This window comes from Aedes albopictus, chromosome 2, assembly GCF_035046485.1.
Source record: "Aedes albopictus strain Foshan chromosome 2, AalbF5, whole genome shotgun sequence".
NCBI lineage: Eukaryota > Metazoa > Arthropoda > Insecta > Diptera > Culicidae > Aedes > Aedes albopictus.
This window is the reverse complement of record NC_085137.1, coordinates 228,569,877-228,594,534: the sequence shown is the minus strand read 5'-3', so window position 1 is coordinate 228,594,534 and position 24,658 is coordinate 228,569,877. Positions and strand designations below refer to the sequence as shown.

At 37.0% G+C, this 24,658-nt stretch overlaps 1 protein-coding gene across 2 annotated transcripts; it reads left to right on the top strand.

Annotated features, from left to right (window-relative positions):
* The first annotated feature begins 3,923 nt into the window (after window positions 1-3,923).
* Window positions 3,924-17,088, top strand: LOC109432880 (probable splicing factor, arginine/serine-rich 6). Of its 2 annotated transcripts, none has more exons than XM_062851250.1 (3): window positions 3,924-4,117; window positions 4,194-4,609; window positions 16,200-17,088. In XM_062851250.1, the coding sequence occupies exons 1-3, from the start codon at window positions 4,115-4,117 to the stop codon at window positions 16,483-16,485; spliced, it is 705 nt and encodes a 234-aa protein (XP_062707234.1). In that variant the 5' UTR covers window positions 3,924-4,114; the 3' UTR covers window positions 16,486-17,088. The 2 variants fall into 2 exon arrangements, with proteins under 2 accessions (XP_062707234.1, XP_062707235.1); XM_062851251.1 differs by having other exon boundaries at window positions 3,929-4,080.
* The last annotated feature ends 7,570 nt before the right edge of the window (window positions 17,089-24,658 follow it).

The following is a 24,658-nucleotide window of genomic DNA, read 5'->3' as shown; positions in this document are numbered from 1 at the left end:
GTTTCTCTTGCGTTCCTCATTGCAGAATTTCTCGCAAAAAATCACGTGGATTCATCCCGACATGTCTCCGGGAATTTACAACAATGAATTTTGTAGGTTATCTCAGGCAGGAGGTTTTCCGAGAAACACTTCTAGAAAAGTACAGTACTGGACGCATTGACCGATTTTCATACAAAATGCCTAAGTTTGGAGTTCTGTATTTCAGCTTCTAGAGCACAAACTCCGAGAGTGATCTCAGGAGAAACTTCAAAAAACTCTCGCGAGAACCTTTATAAAATATCCCGAATGAAACTTCTGTAAAATCCGGGGAGAAACTCCAGAAAAAAATCACTGAAATTTCTTTAAACTTCGGGAGAAATCCCAGAAACAATTCCTTCAGAAAACTCGTGAAAAACTCCTTTAAAAACCGGGAGGAGCCTTAGTTGAAATCCCAGTAATAGTTTCTGTAAATACCGTAGAAATCCCGGGAAATCTCATGGAGAAGTACCAAGAGGAATACCGAAAACTCCATACAAAAAAAAAATCATCGTCTTATTTTTGCATGATTCGTCGAGAAATGGTGAGACTTTTTTACGCGTTTTTTTTTGGATTTTGAACTGAGTTTTTTTTACGCGGTACGTATCCCCGCGTAAAAAAACCTGACTGTATTATTGTTCAATGTTCATCATTTCACGAAAAAATTCAATTCAAAAAACCAGAATGCATTGCCTTATTATTTTATGTGTTGACTACTTTGTGTGCAAAATGTGGTATTTTCCTAGTATTTTGAGTGATATAATATATGAGTGTAATAAAAATATCACTTGGGTTGTTCAAATAAATCCACTAAACTACTACGATAAATTCAAAGTTGAAAAACATATGATTACTTTAAATTTTGACATATTCGCTTTTTTGTGGTATTTTCGTACAATTTTTATAAAACAAAATATTAGTGTAATGTAAACATCAACATTTTATCAAAAACAGGTCCAGTACATTGTAACGGAAAATTTCAGGCCATACAACTACATGTTATGGCTTTAAATTTTTGACTATTTTGTATGAAAATTATGGTATTTTTGTAGCTTTTCGAGTAAAATAAATTAAGTGTGTCATGAAAACATCACTATTACTCATCAAGAACGTCCAGTACGCTTTCACGAATAATTTAAAGGCAAAAAACTACTTTGCATTGTAAGCCATTACTTTTTTTAGCCACTTTGCGTGAAAAATGTGGTACTTTCGTTGATTTTTGAGTGAATCAAAATTTGAGTGTAATGAAAACATCACTATTATTCTTCAAGTATGTCCCCCAAATTTCTACGAACATTTCAAGGCTAAAAAACTACATGTTATCGTTTGAAATTTAGTTTTGTTGACTACTTAGTGTAAAAAGTATAAAATTTTCGTAGTTTTCCGGGTAAAACAAAATAAGAGTGTAATTAGAACATTTTCATTGTTCATAAAAAATGTCGAGTACAATCCTACGAACAATTTAAGACCAAAAAAACTATATGTCATCGCTTTGAATTTTGATTTAATGCTTCTTTTATGTGAAAAATAGGGTATTTTAGCAGTTTTTTGAGTAAGATTAAATATCAGTGTACTGAAAAATTACTAATTTTGCATAAACATGTTCACTCCAGCTGTACGCATGATTTAGAGTCGAAAAAACCATATGTCATCGCTTTAAATTTTGTTTTATTGATCAATGTGCGCAAAAAATGCGCTCTCAAAAAAACTAGGAAGTGCCTTTTGCTTAATAACTTTGGGTAGACGCATCTATTTTATATTTTTTCAAATGGACGATGATCTTGAAACCTGTCCGGTTCCATCGCAAAAAAAAGTTTTGAAATCGGTTGAAAAACGGCCGAGAAATGCCTTGTCAAAGTTGGACTTCCGACTTTTTTTGGACCCTTGGTAGTTCGCGGGAGTTTTTACCCCCTCAGTAGTTTAAGTGTTAATTTGAGTATACTGTTAACAATTTCCGAACTTTAAAAACAAAAATATCAGTATTAAAAATGTTTTTAATTTGAATTTTAATGTATTTTTCTCAAATTCAAAAAATCTGAACCATTCTGTACCTTTTGCTGAAAATCTGTAATCTGTACCGTACAGAATCTGTACCAAAGAGTTGAAAAAAATCTGTACTTTTACAGAATAATCTGTACCTGTGGCAACACTGGATAACAGTATCAATTGATTGATGCACCAAGCGAAAAAAAATATTGTCTAGCCGGTTGGAATCAAGACCGACATTCAATCAAAAATTGCAATTTTATTGGTCCACAAGTGTCGCAACTGTTTCGCATCCAGTGCGCTGTGTTGATGACAACACCGAAAAGGATGCGCACTACTTTTGGCATGATTAAAAAATGTCGCGAGTTGGGTCACGTTGCGACTTGAGTGTGCGAAGTCCGGTTTGGTGGCGGCTCGACAATATAATTTGCAACAAGTTGCAAAATGATGATTTTTTCAACACGAGTCGTACATTTATCCAACGAGGCTTGCCGAGCTGCACAGTACAAAATAAAATCAAAAAAAATAATTCAAAATTTACAAACTTAACACACAAAACAAACAAACTTAAAAAAAACTAAAACAAACTTGAATGAGCCTCTGCACGAATCTGGCGTACACGCTCGTTGAAAACTACTCTCAGGAGAGTAGAATTCTACTCACTTTTCAATTTCATTGAAACATGAAAAAAGAGAGTGACAGCATTCTGCTAAATTGAGTGATTTTTCACTCACACGTTTTAATTTCGGACAATATTCATTTTTGAGTAACTTGGCATTTTTTCCAAAGTGAGCTGTTTTTCACTCACCCGCTCAAATTTAGGACCGAATTCTATTTTTGAGTAACATCATTCAAATTTCGTGTCGGTAAACCGCCATTACATTTTTTACAAAGTTTTGACCTCTTGCAAATAAAATTAAATTACTTAAAAATCTCTCGGAGAAATTCTTCCAAATTATGGAAACCCCATCTGTTGTTCAGCAGGTAAGTTTTCTCTTATTATCCACCTAATTAGACTGTGGAAATAACTTTGGAATAAAACGAATGAAACAAATTCTTACAGATTCAAATGGACGGCAAGGCAGGCAGCCTTCTCAACTATGATCCCAAACATGTGGAAATTTACGCTATCTTTCTAAGAGCAAACAATCATATCAGTAAGGTAAATAATTTCTCTGCATGTACATAAATAAAACTAACAAAAAATATCGAATTGCTTCCAGTTAACAAAAGTGCAAGACTATGCATCCATCGGAGTGTCCGTAGACCTTGCCGTGGACCGCGGTTACGGCGTTAGATCATCCGAGGGATCACCGCAGCTACGAAGGATATTTTTCAACTTTGTATACATATACATTAATGATTAAATAAATGTTCATTTTTGTTGCTTTCTGGAATTTTGTATTCTATTTATTTCATGGTGGAAAAAGAAAACAATAAAAAAAGATTTTTTTACATCTACTCACTTTTTAAATTTGCGATTTTGCAAGTTACTCACTTTCTACTCACTTTTGATAAAATCCAAAGTTACTCTAAAGTGAGTAAAGGCAAATTACTCTCTTTTGAGCTGTTCCACTTTGTGCCAAAGAGAGTTGTTTTCTACTCACTTTTGAGTAGATTTCAACGAGCGTGTACTGCTCACTCCCACAGAAAATTTGAAAACAGTTCGCACAGTAAAAGTCAAATGTGACTTTTACTGTGCGCGGTGTTTTCAAATTTTCTGTGGAAGTGAGCAGGACAGGGCAAAATCGTACAGAGGCTCATAATGTACTGGCAACCTTTTTTCTCTCCCTTTTTGGCACAGACCTACTGGTCCATATCGACTGGCAACCTTGCCAAGGCGTTATGAGCTGATGCGTTACATTTCATGTGTCAGTATGACAGTTAGAGGGGGCAGCTGCGTGATGCGTCGCGGCATTTTTTCAAGGCTTTTTCTTTCCATCGTTTTCTCTGCCCGGAGGTAGCAGATTGATTGGGGAAGGAACCGTTCAAAAAGATAGTTTCGTAGGAAATTGTCTTCAGTTTTAGTGAAAAATAGGACCACAGCATCCGCGGACCGCTGGTACTTCTGGAAAAGAGGTAAAATTCTTGAAATAATAGCGGATAGCGCAGGATGGTAAGTCTTTCGATTTTCCGTTCCGGCTTTGGGAGTTTTTCCAACATGGAGTCCATCTTTCTTTTCTTCCGTGCAGTCAAAGAAAATGTCTCGCTATCCACACGACGCCAAGGTTTACGTTGGTGAGCTCGGTAACAACGCCAGCAAGCAGGAAATCGAAGATGCATTCTCTTATTACGGTCCGCTGAGGAATGTTTGGGTGGCCAGGAACCCGCCGGGATTCGCCTTCGTGGAGTTCGATGATGCCCGGGACGCCGAAGATTCGGTCCGTGGCCTGGATGGGAGGACCGTCTGCGGTCGGCGCGTGCGGGTAGAGTTGTCCACTGGGAAGGGCGGTCGTGGATTCCGCGGAGGTGGTGGTGGTGGCGGCGGAGGACCACCTCGCGGCAAGGGGGGTCGCGGAGCGTTCAATCCGGACGATCGCTGCTATGAGTGCGGCGGAAGAGGACATTATGCTCGTGACTGCAGGGGCAAGGGCAAAGGACGTAGGAGGTAAGTTGGAAAAGTTGTTTTTATTAATGTATATTGCAGCGAAATGATGCTTAGGAAGGCGTTGCGAGTTTCGGTTGGAAATGAAGAACTTTGAAGAAGTTTACTCCGTTTGAGATATCTTTGGTTCTTCGGTTCTAGCGTAATATTTGAATAGGGATTCATAGGAATAGGATTTACGACTGAAGCACAGTTTCAATGCTGAAGATCCAGTAGCTAGACTTGTAATGCGGTACCAAACACTTTGGTCACACGAGGGATCGCACTCGCAGCTATTCAGCAATACTTGGTTAAAGATGGCTGAGCTCGAAAATATGTATGTACGATTGAGAATCTTTTCAATTTCTATGACGGCGTAGGATAAAGACGCCATATTCTACAGAACAATTTCTTTGTATGATATTTGAATGAAGGGTGATATTATCTAATTGAAGACGGAATACTTCTAGATTTCTTGGTAGGTGATACAAGGAGCTTTCAAAATATGATATTATGACTAACTATTAAAAGCCACGTTCTGGTATTTATTCGGGGATTTTTACAACGTATTAGAAATCATTCTGGGTTTCAACCAAGACATCTTGAAACTCATTAAGAGTTGCTTTTGAGATTCACCAAGAATTTTCTGCAATTTTTACAGAAGTTCCTCCGATTCTTTACAGTTTCCTGCCAAAATTCTTCCAAGATTTTCTGATATCTCTTCAGAAAATCTTTTCCTTCCCTCTTGGAGTTTTCTCTGGGGTTGCCCCAGAATTTCCTTCTGTGATTCCTCCAAAAGTTTTTCTAGGATTCCATCTAGAGGTCCTTCTGGGATTCTTTAAAGGGTTTCTTCTAGCATTTCTATAGGAAATCCTGCTGGGACTTATCCAAAAATTTCTCAGCGAGTTCTTTGTAGGATTCCTATTTGTACGCAGCAGGAGTTTCTTCTGGAAATCTTCCAAGAGATTATGCCGGGTTCTTCCAAGGGTTCTTCCTTTATTCATCTTTGAAATTTGTCCAGAGTTTCTTACTCGGAGTGTCTACTACCTTTAAAACCTGGAAATCTGGGAATCCCCAGGGAATTTACTTTGACAGGGAAAAACCTGGAACACTCAGGGAATATTTTGAACAGGTACTTAGGGAAATATAAAACTAAAAATTTAAGATAAACCATTGGGTTTTATGAAAAACAAGTATCGAACTTTTTAACTTGTATAACTACTCAAAAGATGAGTCCGCAGAGTTTACTACATTGTTGGAATAAACAAACATGATTTTGAATATGTAGTGTACTTGTTTAAAACATGAGCTTACTGCATTCTTTGTAGTAAGAACTTTCAAACCGAATATTTTCTTCGTAATGCTTGAAGTTCTTACTGGAAGCTTGTGTTTCTGTGAAGGCGTTGAAATTTTTTCCGGATGATTATTCCAAAGACAAGTAAAATCAAGAAGGATTCTGGATAACCATGCAAGATGAATAAGAGGAGAGCTGTGGAGCGGATCTGGTGTGATGGTTAGAACACTTGACTATCACGCCGAGGACCTGGGATCGAATCCCACTCCCGACAAACTCACAAAATGTGAGTTCTTCCTTCGGAAGGGAAGTAAAGCGTATGTCCCGAGATGAACTAGCCTAGGGCTAAAAATCTCGTTAATACAGATAAAAAGGAGAGCTCCTAGAACTAGCAGATATTTTCGGAAAGCTGACGATTCCGGTAAGATACTGTAAATTCCATGTGGAAGTGGATAAATCTAATACCTTAAAACCTAGATGGAGGAAATTTCCGCAAGAGGCCCTTTCTGGAACTTCTTTAGAAATACTTCTTTGGAGTACCCGGAATTTCTCACAAGATTCCTTTCATGTTTTGCCACGCCATTTTTATTAGTATTCTTTTTTTAACTCCGCCCGTAGATTTTTCAGCATTTCTACCAGCTTTTTTCCAAAATTCGAACATTTGTTTCTCGGATTCTTCCTTGAACATCTGCCAGGGTTCCTGACTTCCGAGCGATTTGTCCTGGAGCTTTCCACGGGGATCGTACAGAATTTCTTCCCAGAATTTTCGTTTACAGGTTTTTCCGGCATTGCAATATCTTCAATAAATTTTCGTGAAATTTCTTTGAGTTTCTCCCTCTCCTCCTGAATTTCTACAGGAGTTTTAGCCAGAATATTTCCTAAAGGTTCTCGCGAGATGTTCTTTTTTTAAGTACCATCTGAAATATATTCCGTATTTTCTCTTGAGACTTCTCTCAAAAGATTTCTTTCGGTGTTGGTCCTGGGATGAGTTTTTCTGAGTTTATCCTGACATTTGTTCAAGATTTGCCTTTTTGGATTTCTGCAGGAGCTATTGCTGATATTTCTCATGAAGTGCCTTCCGTGAAATCTTTTAGAGCTTTTTTCAGGCTTTTACCCATTGTTATTTAGCGCATTTCTTACAGTGATCCACCTGAGATTGGTTTTTTACAGGTTTTCTCTGGATTATTCCCAGAACTCTCTATCGGAAGTCGTCTCAAAATTTCGGATGCTCTTTTTGGGATATCTGTAATAGTTACACCCGAACTTCTTGCAGAAATCCAGCAGAAATCTTTCGAGAAACTCCGCAAATACATTTCGAGCAAAAAATTGGGAGTCGTTCTGGGAGTAATCACGGGAGAGAATTTTAAGGGTTTTCAAAAAAGAACTCTGTAAATCTCAAAAAAAAAAATTCCGGGATGAGCTACTGGCAAAATTTTGCGAGGAAATCCAAGAGAAATATCGGAAAGCTTTTTGGTAGAACTTTTGCAAGAACCTCGCAAAAATACCGAGCGAAACTCTTGGAACCACTAAGAGAAATTTGTGAAGAAACTTTGATACGTTTATCACCAGCCTTCAGGAGGAATCCAGCGAGAAACTTTAGGCGCATTTCGGAAAAACAATCGCTGGAAAAATCCAGGGAGGTACTCCTAGTACAGACTCTGTGAAAAACTCTTGCAAAAAATCTGATAGAAATCCCAGGAAAAACTCTCAGTAATCCCTAAAGAAAACCGAAACAATTTCGAAAAAAAAACTTCATGGGAACAATTTCGTGAAAAAAAAACCTCTGGGTATAAACTTGGCAGAACAAGAGAATGCCAGAAAAATAAAAACTCATGCAAACCTTGTAGGTAACCTGCGAAAGAAGGAAGGAGGAATCCCGTCAGAAATTCAAGGAAGAATCATCCAGTTTTCCATGAGATTGTCATCGAAATATCAACAAAACTACACCACAAGCGCAGAGATCAGGCATCCAAGCACCGACGAACCGACGTGACAGTGGTGTTTCAAAACTGTCCCCCCTCAATTTAACCCTCTCTTTCCCATGGTAGCACAGGTGATCCACTACTTTGCACTGTTCATTTAACTCTAAAACAAAAACGAGCAGAGAATTTTTGACCAAATCTGGCATAATAGTTCATTAAACATATACACACATCTGACGAAAAAATGGTAATGATCTAACTTATCCTGTATTTGTATGAACAGTGCAAAGTAGTGGATTACCTGTGCTACCATGGGAAAGAGAGGGTTAACGGTCGACCAGCAAAGCGAGCGAACCCTTCTGTCAAATCAGCGCAGACGCAAACCTCTTCCTACATGAACACACAGGGGTTTGGGGTCAAGCTAGCAAATCAACGCGAACCGTTATGAAGGTGGCGGTAGTGTTTGGCTTTTTTTCGTCATGGCATCGGGGACAACAAATTTGAAATTGTTTGTTTCAGCTGTCACGTCGGTTCGTCGGTGATCCAAGTCCCGTTTCCAAACTGTGTTAGGAAATTAATGGTCATATGGTCTGTGGAATTACGGATTGGATTCTTGACTTTTAGAGTGTTTGGATGTCATTTCTTTTCAAATGAAATCTTCGGTAGAAATGTCGGAGCAATTTCTTGTAACATAGCCAAAACAACTCTGGGAAAAATCTGGAAATACTCTTTAAATGATTTCTGTTCTATTTTCGAATAGGTTCAGCAAAAAAAAGTTCTGGGACGAATTCAGCCATGCAGTGAAAGATAAATCTTGCGCATTTTCCATAATATTTTTACTTACAATATGACGATATTTCTGTACATATAATTTTGGAAAAGTATTTAAAATTTGAGGCAATTTTTAGAATTATAAACTTAAAAAATTACCTTCTGGAAAAACCTGGAAAACTCAGGAAATTTTATTTTGTCTTATAAGTAGACACTTTCTCCAAGAGCTCCTTCTGGACGTCCTCCAGGAATTGGTTTTGGGAATCCTCCAGGAGATCCCTCTGTAAATAATCCAGAAGTTACTTGTGGGAGCCCTCCTGGCGTTCCTCACAGAAATTATCCGGGAGTTATTTTTGGAAATCCTTCACTCAGAAGTTCCGCCTTAAAATCCTCAAATTCGCTCAAGAGTGCTTTCAAAAAATCCGGTAAAAGTTCCTTGAGGGAAACCTCTAGATTTTTTTCTTTTGGAAATTCTTCAAGAGTCCCTAGAGAAATCCCTGGATCGAATTCCCAAATCCCAGTTAAACTCATATTCTTTAAAATAACTAATTCCCAGCCGACAATATTCCTAAATAACTTTAAAGAACCTCAGAAGTAGGTATTTCTTGGTGATACCTACTCCCGGAAGAAATCTATGAAGAAATCTGGAGGAATTCACAGAAAACATAAAAAATGAAATCTCTAGCAGGAGTTACTGAAGGAATCCGAGATTGTATTTTTGGAACAATCAAAAAATGAAATCCCGGATAAAAACTCGGTATTAATCTCCAGAAAGAAGTTCCTGGAAGAACAACTAGACGGACAGCTTCCTATGCGATAAACGCTAAGCTATTATAATGAAGTAAAAAACATGGTTTAATTATCCGAGTTGATTTTTTATCCAAGCCCCGAATACGAGTCCGATCTTTGATGGTTTCATGTGTATATTATTTATCTTATTGATATGTACCCAGAGCCGTAGCGTGGTCCCATGGCGCCCTTGGCAAACATCCAGATTGACGCCCCACGTTAATTGAACATTGTGGATTTGCAAAAGTTTGTAGTTAATAATTTTTTTTTCAAAGTTTCTTTAGAAGTTGGATTTTGGGAGTCGCCCAAACATTTTCCACAATGTACGAATAAGTACGAATATATTTTGCATTTCAAGAATTCCACTAAGATCGGCACAATAATTAGAAATGACATTTCAGATTCCTAACATAAATGATGCAATAATTTCTTCAAGAAGTCGTACAGTATTTTTTTCTGGATTTTCTGTTCAACTGAATTTTATTTTCAAAAATACTTAATTGGGTTTTGGAGGTTTTTATCAATCTTATCTATGTTACCAATTTTCAGCGATAAGTTTAATTGGTTTTATCAAAATTTTCCAATAACTTCACCAAAGGTTGCTTCGGAAGTTTAATCAAAATATTTCCCCGGTATGAAAATTTTCTGTAATCATTAGATGAACCATGGAAATGGAGGAATACATGGAAGAATTTCTGCAAACATTTCTATGTGCGTTTTTGTTGGAATCTCTGGAAGAGTACATGCTGGAATCACTGAATGAAATTAGGCAAGAATTTCTGGAGGAATTCCTGCAGAAATATCCGGAGGAATACCTGATAAAGATCCAGGAGACGTTTTAGCTCTTGTTTCCATTGGATTTCACGGAGAAAATTTTAGGAATTGCTGGAGCAGTTTGTGAAGAAATCAATAAAGGAAGAGTTGGAAGAATTTTTGAAGGAATTCCTGGAAAAAGTTAAGAAAAATCAAATCTGTGGAGAAATTTTCTCACGTAATACTTGGAGAAATCTCTGAAGGAATTCCGCATTTATGATTTTCTGAAGTAATTTATGAGGAAATCGATGAAGGCTTTTCAAGAGAGAATCTAGCAGAAATTTATTGAACAAACTCTAGAGGACATGGGACAATTTCTGAAGGAATCAATGCAAGATTTTCCAAACGATGTTACAGATTTTTTTTTATAAAGGAAACTATAGAAGACTTCTTGAAGAAAGCTTTGGTAGAATTTCTGAAGAAATTTTTAAAAGATTTTCTCTGTAGGATTTTTTGAAGAAATTCTCAGAGGCATTTCTTAAGAAAATCTCGGTGGGATTTCTAAATGAGTCTCAGCAGGAGTTTATGTAGAAATCCCTTGAAGCAAATCCATTTAAGAGTTTTGAAGTAATCCTTGAGGATGTTTCTGTAGGAAGTTCTTTAAGAATTTCGGAAAAAAAATCTTCGAGAAATTTCAAGAGGAATCTCCAGAAGAGTTTTTGATTCGATTTTTCTAGGAATTCCTGAAGGAGTTACCGTGAGAGTTTCTCAATGAGATTTTCAAAGAAATCCCAAGAGGAATTTCTGAAAAAACTTTTGAAAAGTTCTAAAAGATTGTTTGGAAAAACAGCAGCGACAAATTTCTAATAATAACCTGATAAAAAAATTAATAAAATCCCTGTATTTGTTTTGTGAAAATAAAAAAAACTTACTGATAGTTTTTTGAAGTGAAAAAGACATGATGATTTCTGCTTTTTTTTTTAAATAACAATAAGATGAACTGAAAGGATTTAAACCTTTGGGAAAGTTCATTCATCTTGTATCATCTGAATATTTTCCATTTTAAATTCTTTTAGTGGGCATTGTAAAATATTTCAATGAATGCGAAGACAACTCTCAGAAGTAATTTCTAGACATTCCCCAGTAAGAACATTTTCGAATTTTCAAAAAGAAGCTTTCATTAGAATTTTGAAAGTAGATTGATTTTTCTTTGCACATAAAAATCTGAAATAGTTTTAATTTCAACATAAACTAGTAGATAAATTCCCAGGTAGCATCAAAATAATCTAGTAGAATCTGATTTTTTAGAATACGGAAGAACGTAAAAAACACGCAATCTATCTTAGATGCTGTAAATAGTGAAATATTGATAACATTCAAGAAAACAACAGCATCATCCTGTTTCTTTCTAGATTTAGGCCTTTTCGGCGCCCCACTGAGGCAAGCGCCCTTGGCGGGGGCCAACCTGGCCAACCGCACGCTACGGCTCTGTATGTACCTACTATTAATTTATTGATGGATGGTTACTTCTTATTCATTCATAGGTGCATTACGTCAAGATTAATGTTAAACTATAAATAACTAGTATTTGAGAGAAAATTACAAATTTCAAATACCTAATACTTTGAAGGTTAACATAAAAGGAATAATAAGTTGACGAATCGAAATAAAATTTCAGGGCCTTATACAAGAATATTGTAGCTTTCATTTGGTGCTTGGAGAACCCAAATCGGTTGACAGGCGGCTGAGATATTTATTATGGTACCCTTGGTCAAAAATATCTCAAAAAGTTAACCTGTATTACTCCCAAGTACTCTTTAAAAGATATCTCGGTAATCAAATGTCCAATCCTAATGAAATTGTATAGGGGAAAAGCGGGTAACACCGTCAGGGTGGGTAAGCCCGTCACCCCAATGATTTTACCAGAAAACAGTGATTTAGTAGCTTTTTGGCCACACGCCTCATTTGTTTTTACCATTTTTACTCTTTCGAGACAAATGATACCAAAATTGACCTGTCAAACACGAAGAAAATAAACAAAACAAACGCACGCGTCATTGTACCAACGGCGGATGTAATATTTCGTCGGTAGAATTTAGCTTCTGAAATACAAAAGAAGTGCAAAAAATAACTTTCATCAATCATGTATTCTCATCTGTACTATTCTTTAGTGCCAAGATACATTGAATGGTCAGTTTCAACAATTATTCAGAAATTACGGTGTAATTTAAGAAAAGTGGCCTTTTCGGGTAAGCCCGTCACTCATCGGCGGGGGTAACATCGTCATGCTCTTCGGATGACCGGATGTTTGTTGAACTGGCTAGGCATTTCTATTAGATGCCACGCAACTACAAACTGATGACCAACCAGGGAAATTTCTATAGGGGTCGCCCATAAATGACTTAGCATTTTATGGGGGGGATGAGTTGTAGTCTCGAATTATGCTACTAGCTATGTGTTACGTATTGGAAAGTAGACTACGAGGGGTGGAAAGGGGTGTCAAAAATCGTCAAAAAATGTTACGTTATTTATGGACGACCCCATATGGGTTTCTCCTGGAATTCCTGCGGGGTTTTTTTCTAAGGCTTCCTTCAGTATTTCCTACGATTTATCCAACTAAATCTACTAGGATTTCTCCAGGAGTTCCTGCTTGGACTCTTCCTGTTCCTTTCTGGACCTTCTAAGGGCATAATTTGTGGATTATTTTTTCAGCGATTGCATATTCACTAGCGCCGCCTAATGGCAGAATCCTGAACCACGTGTCCCGCTTTATGTAAGTCTATGTCATACTGATCAACTTTGCCGAAGACACCAAATCATTGGATTCTGAGATATGAGGTTTGGAAAATTTACATGCCCACTAGCGCCGCCCAGTGGAGGAATTTCGAACTTTGTAACTCATCATCTGTAAGTTATTAGCGTATCCAATATTTTTTCCGAAGACACTATTTCTAATTATCAGGGTCTTGAGCTGTCGCACATCGTAACGATTGGTTGACAACCTAATGGTTCATGTAGTGCAATTTAGCATCAAACTGTTGATGGCGCCTCTGGCGGCCAAGTTACCAACTAATCATATGAACCTAAGTTCTAAATGGTAGATCTTTTCAAACCCTAAAACTTTGCCGAAGAAAGTATTGCGCTCTCTGTTAACACACCCGGGATAATTGGCCACACCCCCATAAGCCCAAATCCCATAAGCTTAGTCTCCTATTAGGCGAATTCCAATTTCGCCCCCCCCCCCCCCCCCCGACCAGTGATTTAACAAGAGTATCAACTGTAGAATGATGAGTAAACCATCACTGCACTTCAAAAATGTATTGAAAATATTTTAAAATTAAAATCTTCAAAAGTATTAATATAAAAATATATATGACGGACTTACCCCATAGGGGTGACGGTCTTACCCGCACTGAATTAAAAACATGAATATTTATTATGGTTGTGTTATGTGCATTGTTCGCCAGAATAAACATTATTTGACAATTCCAATGCACAAGTCTTATAAAAAACTAATGAATCAAATAATCTGCGTACTGAAAATATCAATTTTCGCCCTACATTTATTTTGAAAAATCCAAATACTTAAGGTGACGGGGTTACCCCTTCCTCCCCTAGGGTTCTACTAGAATGTTGTAGCTTTCATTTGGTGCCAGGAGAACCGAAATCGGTTGACAGACGGCTAAGATATTTATTGTGATACACTTAGTCAAAAATCACAAAAGGTTTAGTTGTATAAATCCTAAGTACTCTTTGAAAGATATCTCGGTAACCAAACGTCCAATCGAAAAAAAAAATCAATAGCGTTCTACTAGGATGTAGTAGCTTTCATTTGCTTCCAAGAGAACTCAAATCGGTTGACAGACGGCTGAGAAACGCGCGTGACTTTTTTTGTAACGCACACACACACACACACACATACACACACACACACACACACACACACACACACACACACACACACACACACACACACACACACACACACACACACACGCACACACACACACACACACACACACACACACACACACACACACATACAGACATTTGCTCAGTTCGTTGAGCTGAGTTCATTGGTATATGAGACTCTGCCTCGGATCGAAAGTCGATTTTTCGAGCGATATTTATACCCTTCTTATAGGTGTAAGAAGGGTAAAAAGTGATTGGAATTACGTGATGTTACGGTGCAATTCAATCGTCGTATGAACGTTCCGTCAGGGAACATTTCGGGGGTCCGCGAAATATTTTTGTTATTGTGTAGATAAGGCTTTGCATTAACAGATTTCTCAAATATTACGCTAGAACTGTGTTCTGACTGATCATTGATACCAGACCGATTGAATTTGCTACGGCAAACAGTTAGAATATGCCCAAAAATCTCAATAGCTAACTGGTAAACTGTGTAAGAAAGACCTAATATCAAAACGGTATTTACTATACCTATAATCCTCGCAATGCCATCATCCGTCAATAAGCATATTTTTTTTCTGAATCAATCTGAAAAGCCGATTTTTATTCTGGAATTGATTTTCATTAGAGTAGGGAGCGATGCATCGAAAGAGAGACAGAGAGACGAATTTCCTGATTGATTCAACGTGAATTGCGCCGTCCTCCGGTTGGATACCCCTAAACAAAGCATCGACGCCCTCGTTGAGCACGTTGAATCAGTTATCGGAAATTCATCGCATCGAACCGTCCCCTACGAGTAGCTAGAGAGACATCGAGATCATCGCAGAATCAGCGACGAGCCCAATGTCACGCGTTGTCTGCGTAGCAAAGCATCGTTCTCAAAGCTCCTCAGCTTCGGCTAGTCGGCTAGAGTCGTCACGGGACGAACGCAATGTTTGCCCGAGTTGCAACCGCTTCTTCGTCTGCGCTGAAAGCACCGAGATCTGCTTGACTGCAACTTGCGTTGCAGGCCAGAGTACTTCACCTTAGAATACGTCCCCTGCTTAGTTAGTCTACAAGTCTTCTGTGTAAAAGTCTACTCCAGAGCATCAAGTACCATTTCGTCATGAGTCTTTCTACTGAAACTTCCCGTGAGTGTTGATTTTGTTTAGTTTTTGTTTATTTATTGAGATTTTACCAACTGATATAATACAAGTTTTTTGTAGAGGCAAGCCATGTATAAAAAATACGTGTGGAATCTATTGATTGAAATGATGCATTTAGCTGAACGTCTTACTCAACCAAGCATCATGTAGTTATTTCACGATAAATATTGCTTAAAAAGCTAGTTGTGCAAGATTGATAAATCAACCTATCATATCGCTCTAGAGATATATTTTGAACAATATTTGCCTTCAGGCTTAGATAATGAGTGTGATTTTGATTTTAGGAAGAAAACCTTAAAGCCTTAAAAGCAACTTCTTTTCGACCAGTAAATTTTACCTATTTTTGTTTGATTTCTGAAAAAAAGGCTCAAATCTATAACAAAGTCTTCGCTGAGAAATGGTATCTCTATTGAATCAATTGCTTTTTTAATTAAAGTTTCATTTTTTCGTACATAGATTTTTCCTTCAAAATGTATAGCTTATTCATTAGGTATGTTTAGCAATTTAACCTTTTTTGACCATTAGTAATGCTATTCTATATTCCTGAAAATTTCTAAAATAATCTTAGTTAAATGCTGATTAGAACACACAAAACTCACAGAAAGCCTGTATTCCACGTTACTTTATGGCAATTTGTAAAGGGTTTCCCTGTCGTCTTCGTATAGAAATTTCTGGTAACAAATTAACCCTATAACAGACGCGTCTTCGAACACTTATCAGCGACACCACATTTATGCTGTGCATCACAAGCGTGCATTTTTAATGGTTCGTGTACTCAGTACACGACGCAAATGCTCCTGGGTTAATTGGAATTAGGTATTACCTTAGCTTAATAAGCGACTTCAACATTTAAATAACGTTTCTCAGCATTGACTTGATATCATGAAAATCTCCTTCTAAATAAGAGCAAAGGATGAAACTTAGACCTACCCAAAACTAGAAATGAAGAGTGTTATTTGCCACAAATAGAAAACTCAGTTTACACATCGTACATTACGTGCTTTCATTTTTCATCGCTTGCCCTCTAGATCCCGCAGCCGTACTCCTCGGTCGCGTTCCCGCGAGCTCCGAACTCGCTCGAAGACCAACAGCCGCAGCCGTAGCCGTGACCGCGACCGCGAGCGCGAACGTGATCGCCGTTCCCGGTCCAAGACGCCAAGGAAGTCCGGCCGGAACGATCGCTCTGTGAGCCGTGACCACAGCAAGTCACCCCGGCGGTCCATTTCGAAGGGCCGTTCCCGTAGTCGCTCAAGGACACCTCGTTCGGCGACAAGATCACGTTCCAGGTCGCACCGCCGCAATGGCCACGACTAGGAATGAAATCTGCATCCGAGCCAACGCCAGATGTTGCCAATTGTTCCAGACCACCACCGAGATTGAAACATAGGCAAAAGTTAAAAACAAACTCTTAAAAACATTTAAAACTGAAACATTGATGTCCCATTGATCGCTTTTGACAAGGTTTGAAAGTAATCAGACTATGATTTACTTAATCCGTAGCAGTAGAGGTATCATCATTGCTTACTCCATATTGATAAGTTTTACAATATTAATCAGTTGTAAGGAGAACCGAACTATTTGAGATTGATGGTATTTGATGTAAAAGTCCGATGCTCTAGATAAGATATGACTGTTCCAGTATCATGGCGTATAATAAGCTCTCTGTACGAATCATTAAATCGTATCCTTGCATTTAACGCTGGTTCTCTTACAATCCAAAAAAAGAAATCTGACCCTTTTAGCAAGATGATGAGAAAACCACGTCTTCTCGATTCTTTCTTCTGCCAGAACCGCAGAATCATCAACAAAACAGTATCATAATTTTGTTTGTATGCTTTTTATTTATAAATTTGAACTTACTCTATAATGCAAAAAAAAATATCAATAAAGTATTTGAACTGAGATTTGTCAATGCTACATGTTTTGTTGTTATTTCAATAAAGTATCCGAAATCAGTTACTTGCATCATCATTTATTTGAATATCGCAATTTGGATAACACAAAATCAAACACATCTCAATACTCGGTTTGTTGCTACGTTGCCACTTTCCACTCTTGTCGAATGCTCACCAGACGCAAATTTTTAGTCAATTTTTTAGTCAATTTCTTCTGAAATTTTCTCAAATTACGCTTTTACTTGCTGAAGTTCTGGATGACCTAGAACACGTTAACGGAACCATGCGCCAAGGACCTGTAGGATGTTTCACCGCATCAGTTATGTAACAACATTTCATTCTAATACTTGTAGACCTTAAGGCTTTTACTAGCAGAAGTTGTTCTAGATTTTTTTGGATAATAGTTCTCTACAGAACCATGCTTCATAGACCTATATGATGTTACACGGCATCAGTAATGCAACAATTACCCATTGATTTTGTTTATAGATCTTGAGGCCTTTACTCGCAGAAGTTCTTGGATGCACTAGATCATCTATGAAAATAACTTCTCTGCAGTACCATGCTACATGGACCTTTAGGATGTTAAATACCGCAAATTAAATACCGCATCAGTAATATTACAATAATCTATTGATTATGCTTGATTATAATCTATAGGCCTTAACTCGCGGAAGTTCTTGGATGACCTAGAACATCTTGACATCTCCGTGTTCTATAAATCTGTATGACTTTACACAGTATCAGTAATGTAACAACAATTGATTGAATACGTTAGTAACGGGTGTCCACTAAATAACGAGAATGCTTCCAAAGTGCTCTTAAAAATATATGATCTTCAAAAACGGCAATCTGAATCTATCTATCATAAAGGTTTAACACTGTACTTTCATGGAAAAATATAAAATTTTAGACAATTGAACGTAGTAATTTGTACAGCATATTTGTGTAGTGATGTTGGAGCAACTGCTTTGTACGACTTTTAAAATTTAACTTTCACGCATTTTCTGCATCTGTGAAATAGTTAGTTGAAATAATTGACTTCCAAGCTACCTTTAGCATCTACACACTCAAACAACAATAGGAAAAAAAATTGGGGATACTGACTGGTTTTAGTGCTTTGATGGCAGCCTTTTCTCGTAAATGACGTTTATTGAAATTTCCAAAAAATGCCATTTTTCTGTATCATAAAAACCTATAAAAACGTGTCAATGTAATTTGTGCACTGCGGTTCATTGTTGACCTTTTTGTGTGCTATTTTATTTTATAACAAACCATTTACATGTTGTTCAATGTGTAAATGTGATTTGATGTGAATATTTGATATTTTACACGGCATTCTATTGATTTATCCAGCCCATGACGCAAAAGTACGTTTAATGATGTGAAATGATTTCATGCTTATTGATTTAGCTAGTTTACATCTATTTCCATCAGGATCTGTTTCTAGGGATGCCAGGTTGTAGAGTTCATTCAAAACTGGACAGATTTTAGGTTTTCTTTTAACTTTTTTACGGTTTTTTTTTAGCAATCGGTAGAGCCGTCCAAGGCGCTTAACTAGTGCTTCCTGTTTCAATGTCGTTTTCTACAGAACAGAATAAGTTGAAACAAAATAAAAAATACGCTGACTTTGTGGATAAATAGATGATTGTTTTGCATAAAAAAACTTTTTTCTCTATGGGCGCTTGTAATTTTTTAATCAGTTGCTAAAACCATTCTCGTTATTTAGTGGACACCCGTTAGATCTTCAGGCCTATCCCAACTAACATTTTCAGCGCTATAAGCTTCAGTCATTTGCTTTCTGTTGTGTAACCATTGAGTAAAAGCAGTCAACGCTGAATAGAAGGAAAGCTAGTCAAATATAAATCATAAGCTAATACACGACTGCAAAACAAGCACCATACAGCTACCAAACTCGGTTTTCAGAAATCCATTGCTTGTCACTGGGGCTGCCTTTACTCCACCCTATTCCAACTCCGGGAGATTTCCCGGAAGATGTGAAAACTTGAACACATCGAATAGGAGTCCCCACTAACAAAACAGCTGCTACTATACAGTACAATTCGTTATAATGACAAATCCCCAAACCAGCAGCGCTTTAAAGGCCGTTATGCGATTTCATTACGGCTAGAAGCTGTAATAAAGAAAGTGTTGGTTTACCAACACGGCTTGTCAGATCTAAACATTATTGTCAAAACAAACTTCAAGCGGGATATATAGCTACTACACAAATTCTTTACAGCTATCCATGTATGTGCTGTCAAATTATTTGGGTTGCTTTTATTGCACTTCAATTCAATGCCAGACGATTTGCCGGAAGATGTGCAAATCGAGTAAGAGTCCCAGCCACTACAACAGCTGCTTTTATACAGTACGTTTTGTAATGTTGCCAAAACACAAAACAGCAGCGCTTCGTAGCCGTTTAAAGAACACTCTTTCAGCTAGAAGCTGTGAAGAAGAATCTGTTGGCGCAACCACACAGCTTGTTCAATGTAAACATTATTGCGTTTGACGTTTCACAAGCTTTTACAGCAAGATGAAGTTGGGTAAGGTTTCTTGTGGCACAATTATGAAGCCTTGTCTGGAGTAAAACAAAACGGGCTATTTTCTATGTTATTTATATATAGCAGTGTGGCAGCGAGGACACCATCGGGACCAGTGGATACGGAGATCGGGAGTTCGATTCCAAGTAGCGGCAAGTACTTTAATTATTCAATTTTAAAAGTGATAATTCCAGTTCCACATGTATTGCGTCACGGTATCCATAACCCAATTATATTTAATCGTTTAATTTGGGGATACCGTAAAACTATTATTTAACAACTGTGAAAAGGCTGAAAAAGCGCCTTCTCAAGATGTTATTCAGTTAGTGGTTACATAGGAGCCGAGAAAAGAGCTATGACTAGGTGGCATAGAAGCTGATCGCACAGCATGTACAAGCTGATTAAGTTCGCCAGATTTATTGGTATAGGGCTTGCATAGAAGCTTCCGTCCATATGTACAACACAGTAACTCAGCATCAAGCCGTATTAAGGACGCTTTGTTGACGTTTACATTCACAATAAATGTTAGTTGGGATACTCGCGGAAGTTCTTGGATGTCCTAGAATATCTTGGAAAAGTACTTCTCTAACAGAACAATGCTGTAAAGACCCGAAGGATGTTGCACCATATCAGTATCTAACTTCAATCCATCGATTACGCTTGTAGATTTTGAGGCCACTACTCGCGGTTCTTGGATGCCCTAGAATAATCATGAAAACAACATCTCTTCAGAGCTATGCTCCATGGACCTGTAGGATGTTACACCGTATCAGTAATGTAACTGCAATCCATCGATTACGCTTGTAGATCTTAAGGCAACTACATATCAAGAATCAGTTATTTATCCATTAATTTAAAACCCTCAGAATGTTTTATGTAATTTATGGAAATCATTGTATTCAAACTTAAATTTTGATCTGGCTGTTTCCAGAAAGAAATATTTGATCATAGCAGGATCAATATTTGATATAATTTGCTCTATTTTTGCGTTCAGTTTTAGTGTTTACTACTTATAAACGTTTTGTTTCAGGAGAATTCAGGTAAATCTAGGCATTCCCTTCCCTCCCCTCAGCTGTCGCAAATGCGTGGCCAGGACAGCACTCGATCGTTGGAGGATTGCGTCAGTGTTGTCTAAGAGTCAGAGATTAGTCCCATATATTTGTGCTTTGGTAACGGACAGGAAGGATGCAACCCTCATAACAGCGATCCAGGGTTGTACCACCTACGAATTTGTGCGACTTGCTTAATGCTAATGCTAATTTATTCTGAAATTTTCACAAGGAAATCTATAGAATTTATCAAGAGCACGCCATGGACTCTTCCTTATTTCAGTAAGCCAATTTATCAATTCAAAAAATTCGGGCTGAAACTCATCAAAATAATCTGCTTTAACCTTCCTTTTGCAACACGTTGGGAACAGCTCGCTGGTGTAGGTACGGTTTGGGTATAGTAGTTTACGCAACAAGGTGCAGAATGAAGACTTTTACAGCACGAGTCGTACATTTATCCAACGAGGCTTGCCGAGTTGGATAATTACGACGAGTGCTGGAAAAATCGAGTTCTGCACCGAGTTGCGTACAACGTTTTTTGCAATTTCATTAACTATCGCTTGAGGATAGATTTTAAAAAAATTTTCATCAAACTGTACACTGATGTTCATAGCCATGTTTAAGAAAGTCTGATCATAACAGGTTATACTGTGCATTTGTCACATTTTTTCAGAGCTGCGTCCAGAAATCACCAAGAAGTTGATCAAAACTGAAAACAGTGCTGTAATGGTTCATTACGCAACGCAAATGAGTGCTGTAATGAACCATTACAGCACTGCTAATTTGGTGTGGGAAAGTAGACCTTTTCCTGTCAGATTTGCGTGAGGTAAAACAGCCTATTACGATGAGAAATTGCAAAAAAAAATTACCCTAATGCCAAAGGAGGATTAAATTCATGCTAGTATTCCTTAAAAAAACAGCAGTTTTGGTGTTCTCCGATATGAATAAGTCGTAAGCTGTCTAAGTACCGTCAAGGCGCCATTCACCGTGGGGGCTCCATTCACCATGTGCCTTCGAATATTTTTTCATTATTTCCATATTATGATTGAATGATATGACAATTTCCCTTCAATTGCACCAATACACACTAATGTATTGTTACCATGTCAAAACGCTCATTGAAACATTTAAAAGTATCATTTTGACTCTAAACTGTGTTTACATGAAGCGGGTTTCTGCTCGTTCACTGCATTCATAGTGAAAAATCGAAAACTGCGCTAAGGTGATTTAAGCGATAAACTAAATGTAGTAACGTTTTTATTCCACCAAGAAGCAATTAAATTCACATATCAGGTATGTATTTTGCATTACCGAAGTAAGTTTAACAAGAAAGTTCGATTACTAGTACTTTTTAATTGAAACAAAAAGGCACGGTAAATGGGTACCCTAAAAATCAATGCACTAAGGGCCAGAATCGCAATCTAGCGGAACTAAATTAATTACTCCAAAACGAAGCATTTCCGACACATGGTGTCTTCGACAAAGTTGTTTGACATAAGCAGGGGCATCTATTTCTTAGAACGTAGTAGTTCGCAACTCGCCCGCATAGGTGGCGCCATCATCTAACTTCTTTGTTTTACGTCCTAGAGACTTGGCGTCTTCGGCAAAGTTGTTTGTTTTGGCAAAATAAACAACTCTTTAGTTATTTAAAAAATAAAAACTAATCAATGAAAAAACAGTTTTTTAAGCTAATTTTGACATTTTTACCAGAAACCATGTGAGTTTAAATTTTTTCCTAATGCATATGTGTCAAGCCAATCACATTGTACGGGAATATGTTGAATATTATCATAAAAAATTCAAAATAAAAATACAAATTCGTAAAAACAGTGTGAATTTCAAGCCTTAATATCTCACAAAGCGCAAAAAATCGCAACATCAAATTTTCAGCAAATACGAAGCAATACTAGGTGAACATACTGCCAAAAATTTGGAGAGGTATTTTTTGGTGTTTTTGAGATAATAGCTTTTAAGTTACAGTATAAATATAAGTAATGCCAGCATGTAACTTTTTACTGTTACACATTAGAGAGTTTATGTCTTCGAAAAAGTTGTTCATTTTGACTAAATAAACAACTCTTTCTTAGACGTCAAAATTCCACGGCCTACTGTTTTCGAATTATTGTATATAAATTAGATGTTATTGATAAAATCTGATAATAAAATACATTTTGATGCAATACTATGAACTATTTTTTATAGTTTTTACTTTTACGATACATAGAAGTTCAAGCAAATGTCAGTTTACTATTGTCAGCATGGGTCAAGATATCTTTTAATTTTTTGCATGTTATTTTCAAAGTGTTTTAAGCTTAACCTATTTTGTCAATCATTTTAAGTTTTAGAGCGCGAAATATCTTATCGAAAGCTTGTGGATCTGTTTCTGGATGGAAAGGACGTTGATCGAAGATTGTGAAACAGATGCTCTACGAAACTGACATATCCATGACCTACTATGTATCATAAAAGTAAAAACAATAAAAATAGTTCATAAAATTGTATCAAAATGTGTTTTATTGTCATTTTTTATCAATATAATCTAGTTTATATGCAATAATTCGAAAACAGTAGGCCGTGGAATTTTGACGTCTAAGAAAGAGTTGTTTATTTAGTCAAAATGAACAACTTTTTCGAAGACATAAACTCTCTAATGTGTAACAGTAAAAAGTTACATGCTGGAATTACTTATATTTATACTGTTACTTAAAAGCTATTATCTCAAAAACACCAAAAAATACCTCTCCAAATTTTTTGCAGTATGTTCACCAAGTATTGCTTCGTATTTGCTGAAAATTTGATGTTGCGATTTTTTGCGCTTTGTGAGATATTAAGGCTTGAAATTCACACTGTTTTTACGAATTTGTATTTTTATTTTGATTTTTTTATGATAATATTCAACATATTCCCGTACAATGTGATTGGCTTGACACATATGCATTAGGAAAAAATTTAAACTCACATGGTTTCTGGTAAAAATGTCAAAATTAGCTTAAAAAACTGTTTTTTCATTGATTAGTTTTTATTTTTTAAATAACTCGAAAACAGTAGGCTGTGGAATTTTGACGTCTGAGGAAGAGTTGTTTATTTTGCCAAAATAAACAACTTTGCCGAAGACGCCAAGTCTCTAGGACGTAAAACAAAGAAGTTAGATAGTGGCGCCACCTATGCGGACGAGTTGCGAACTACTACGTTCTTAGCAATAGATGCCCCTGCTGATGTCAAACAACTTTGTCGAAGACACTATGTGTCGGAAATGCTTCGTTTAGGAGTAATTAATTTAGTTCCGCTAGATTGCGATTCTGGCCCTTAGTGCAATGGTCTCCATTCACCGTGCCCCATATTGTCCCATATATCTAGAAAAAATCGAAAATTTAAACATTCGTTTTTCTAATAAAATCTTGCAAGTTATTACTTGAAATGAATTTAAATGAAGAAAATTCCCTTGGCTGGGTTGTTTTGATCATTTTTAAACAAAGTAGAATAAAATTTCTCATACACGGTGAATGGGTCCCTACTACCACGGTGAATGGTGACCTACCACGGAATTAGGCGACCCTACTACCCTTTACTAATTGTACTATATCACCAAATTTTGTGAAAAATTTTCTACTTCTGTGGATATTGCTTTAATTTTAACCTATAATGAAGGCAATTAAAAGCGGCACCAACAATGTATATGAGACTGGTGTCAAATGACAGCCCTTATTTGCCCCGAATCCTCTTAGATCCACGGTGAATGGTGCCTTGACGGTAAAATCAAATTCAAAAGTTCTATTTCTTATTTCTTAATTTCATATTTCTTAACTTTTCATATATTTCTTAATTTCAAAAAAAAATCCTTTAATGCTTCCAAGATGTGTAGAAAATTTTTCAAAATGTTTTTAAAAACTAGACAGAAAAAAAACAAATTGTGCAGAAACTTTTTGACTCTTTAACGTTGAACAATTCGTCATTGAAATCATCGTCATCATCAAATATTTGAAAGCAGTTTTTTCGTTCA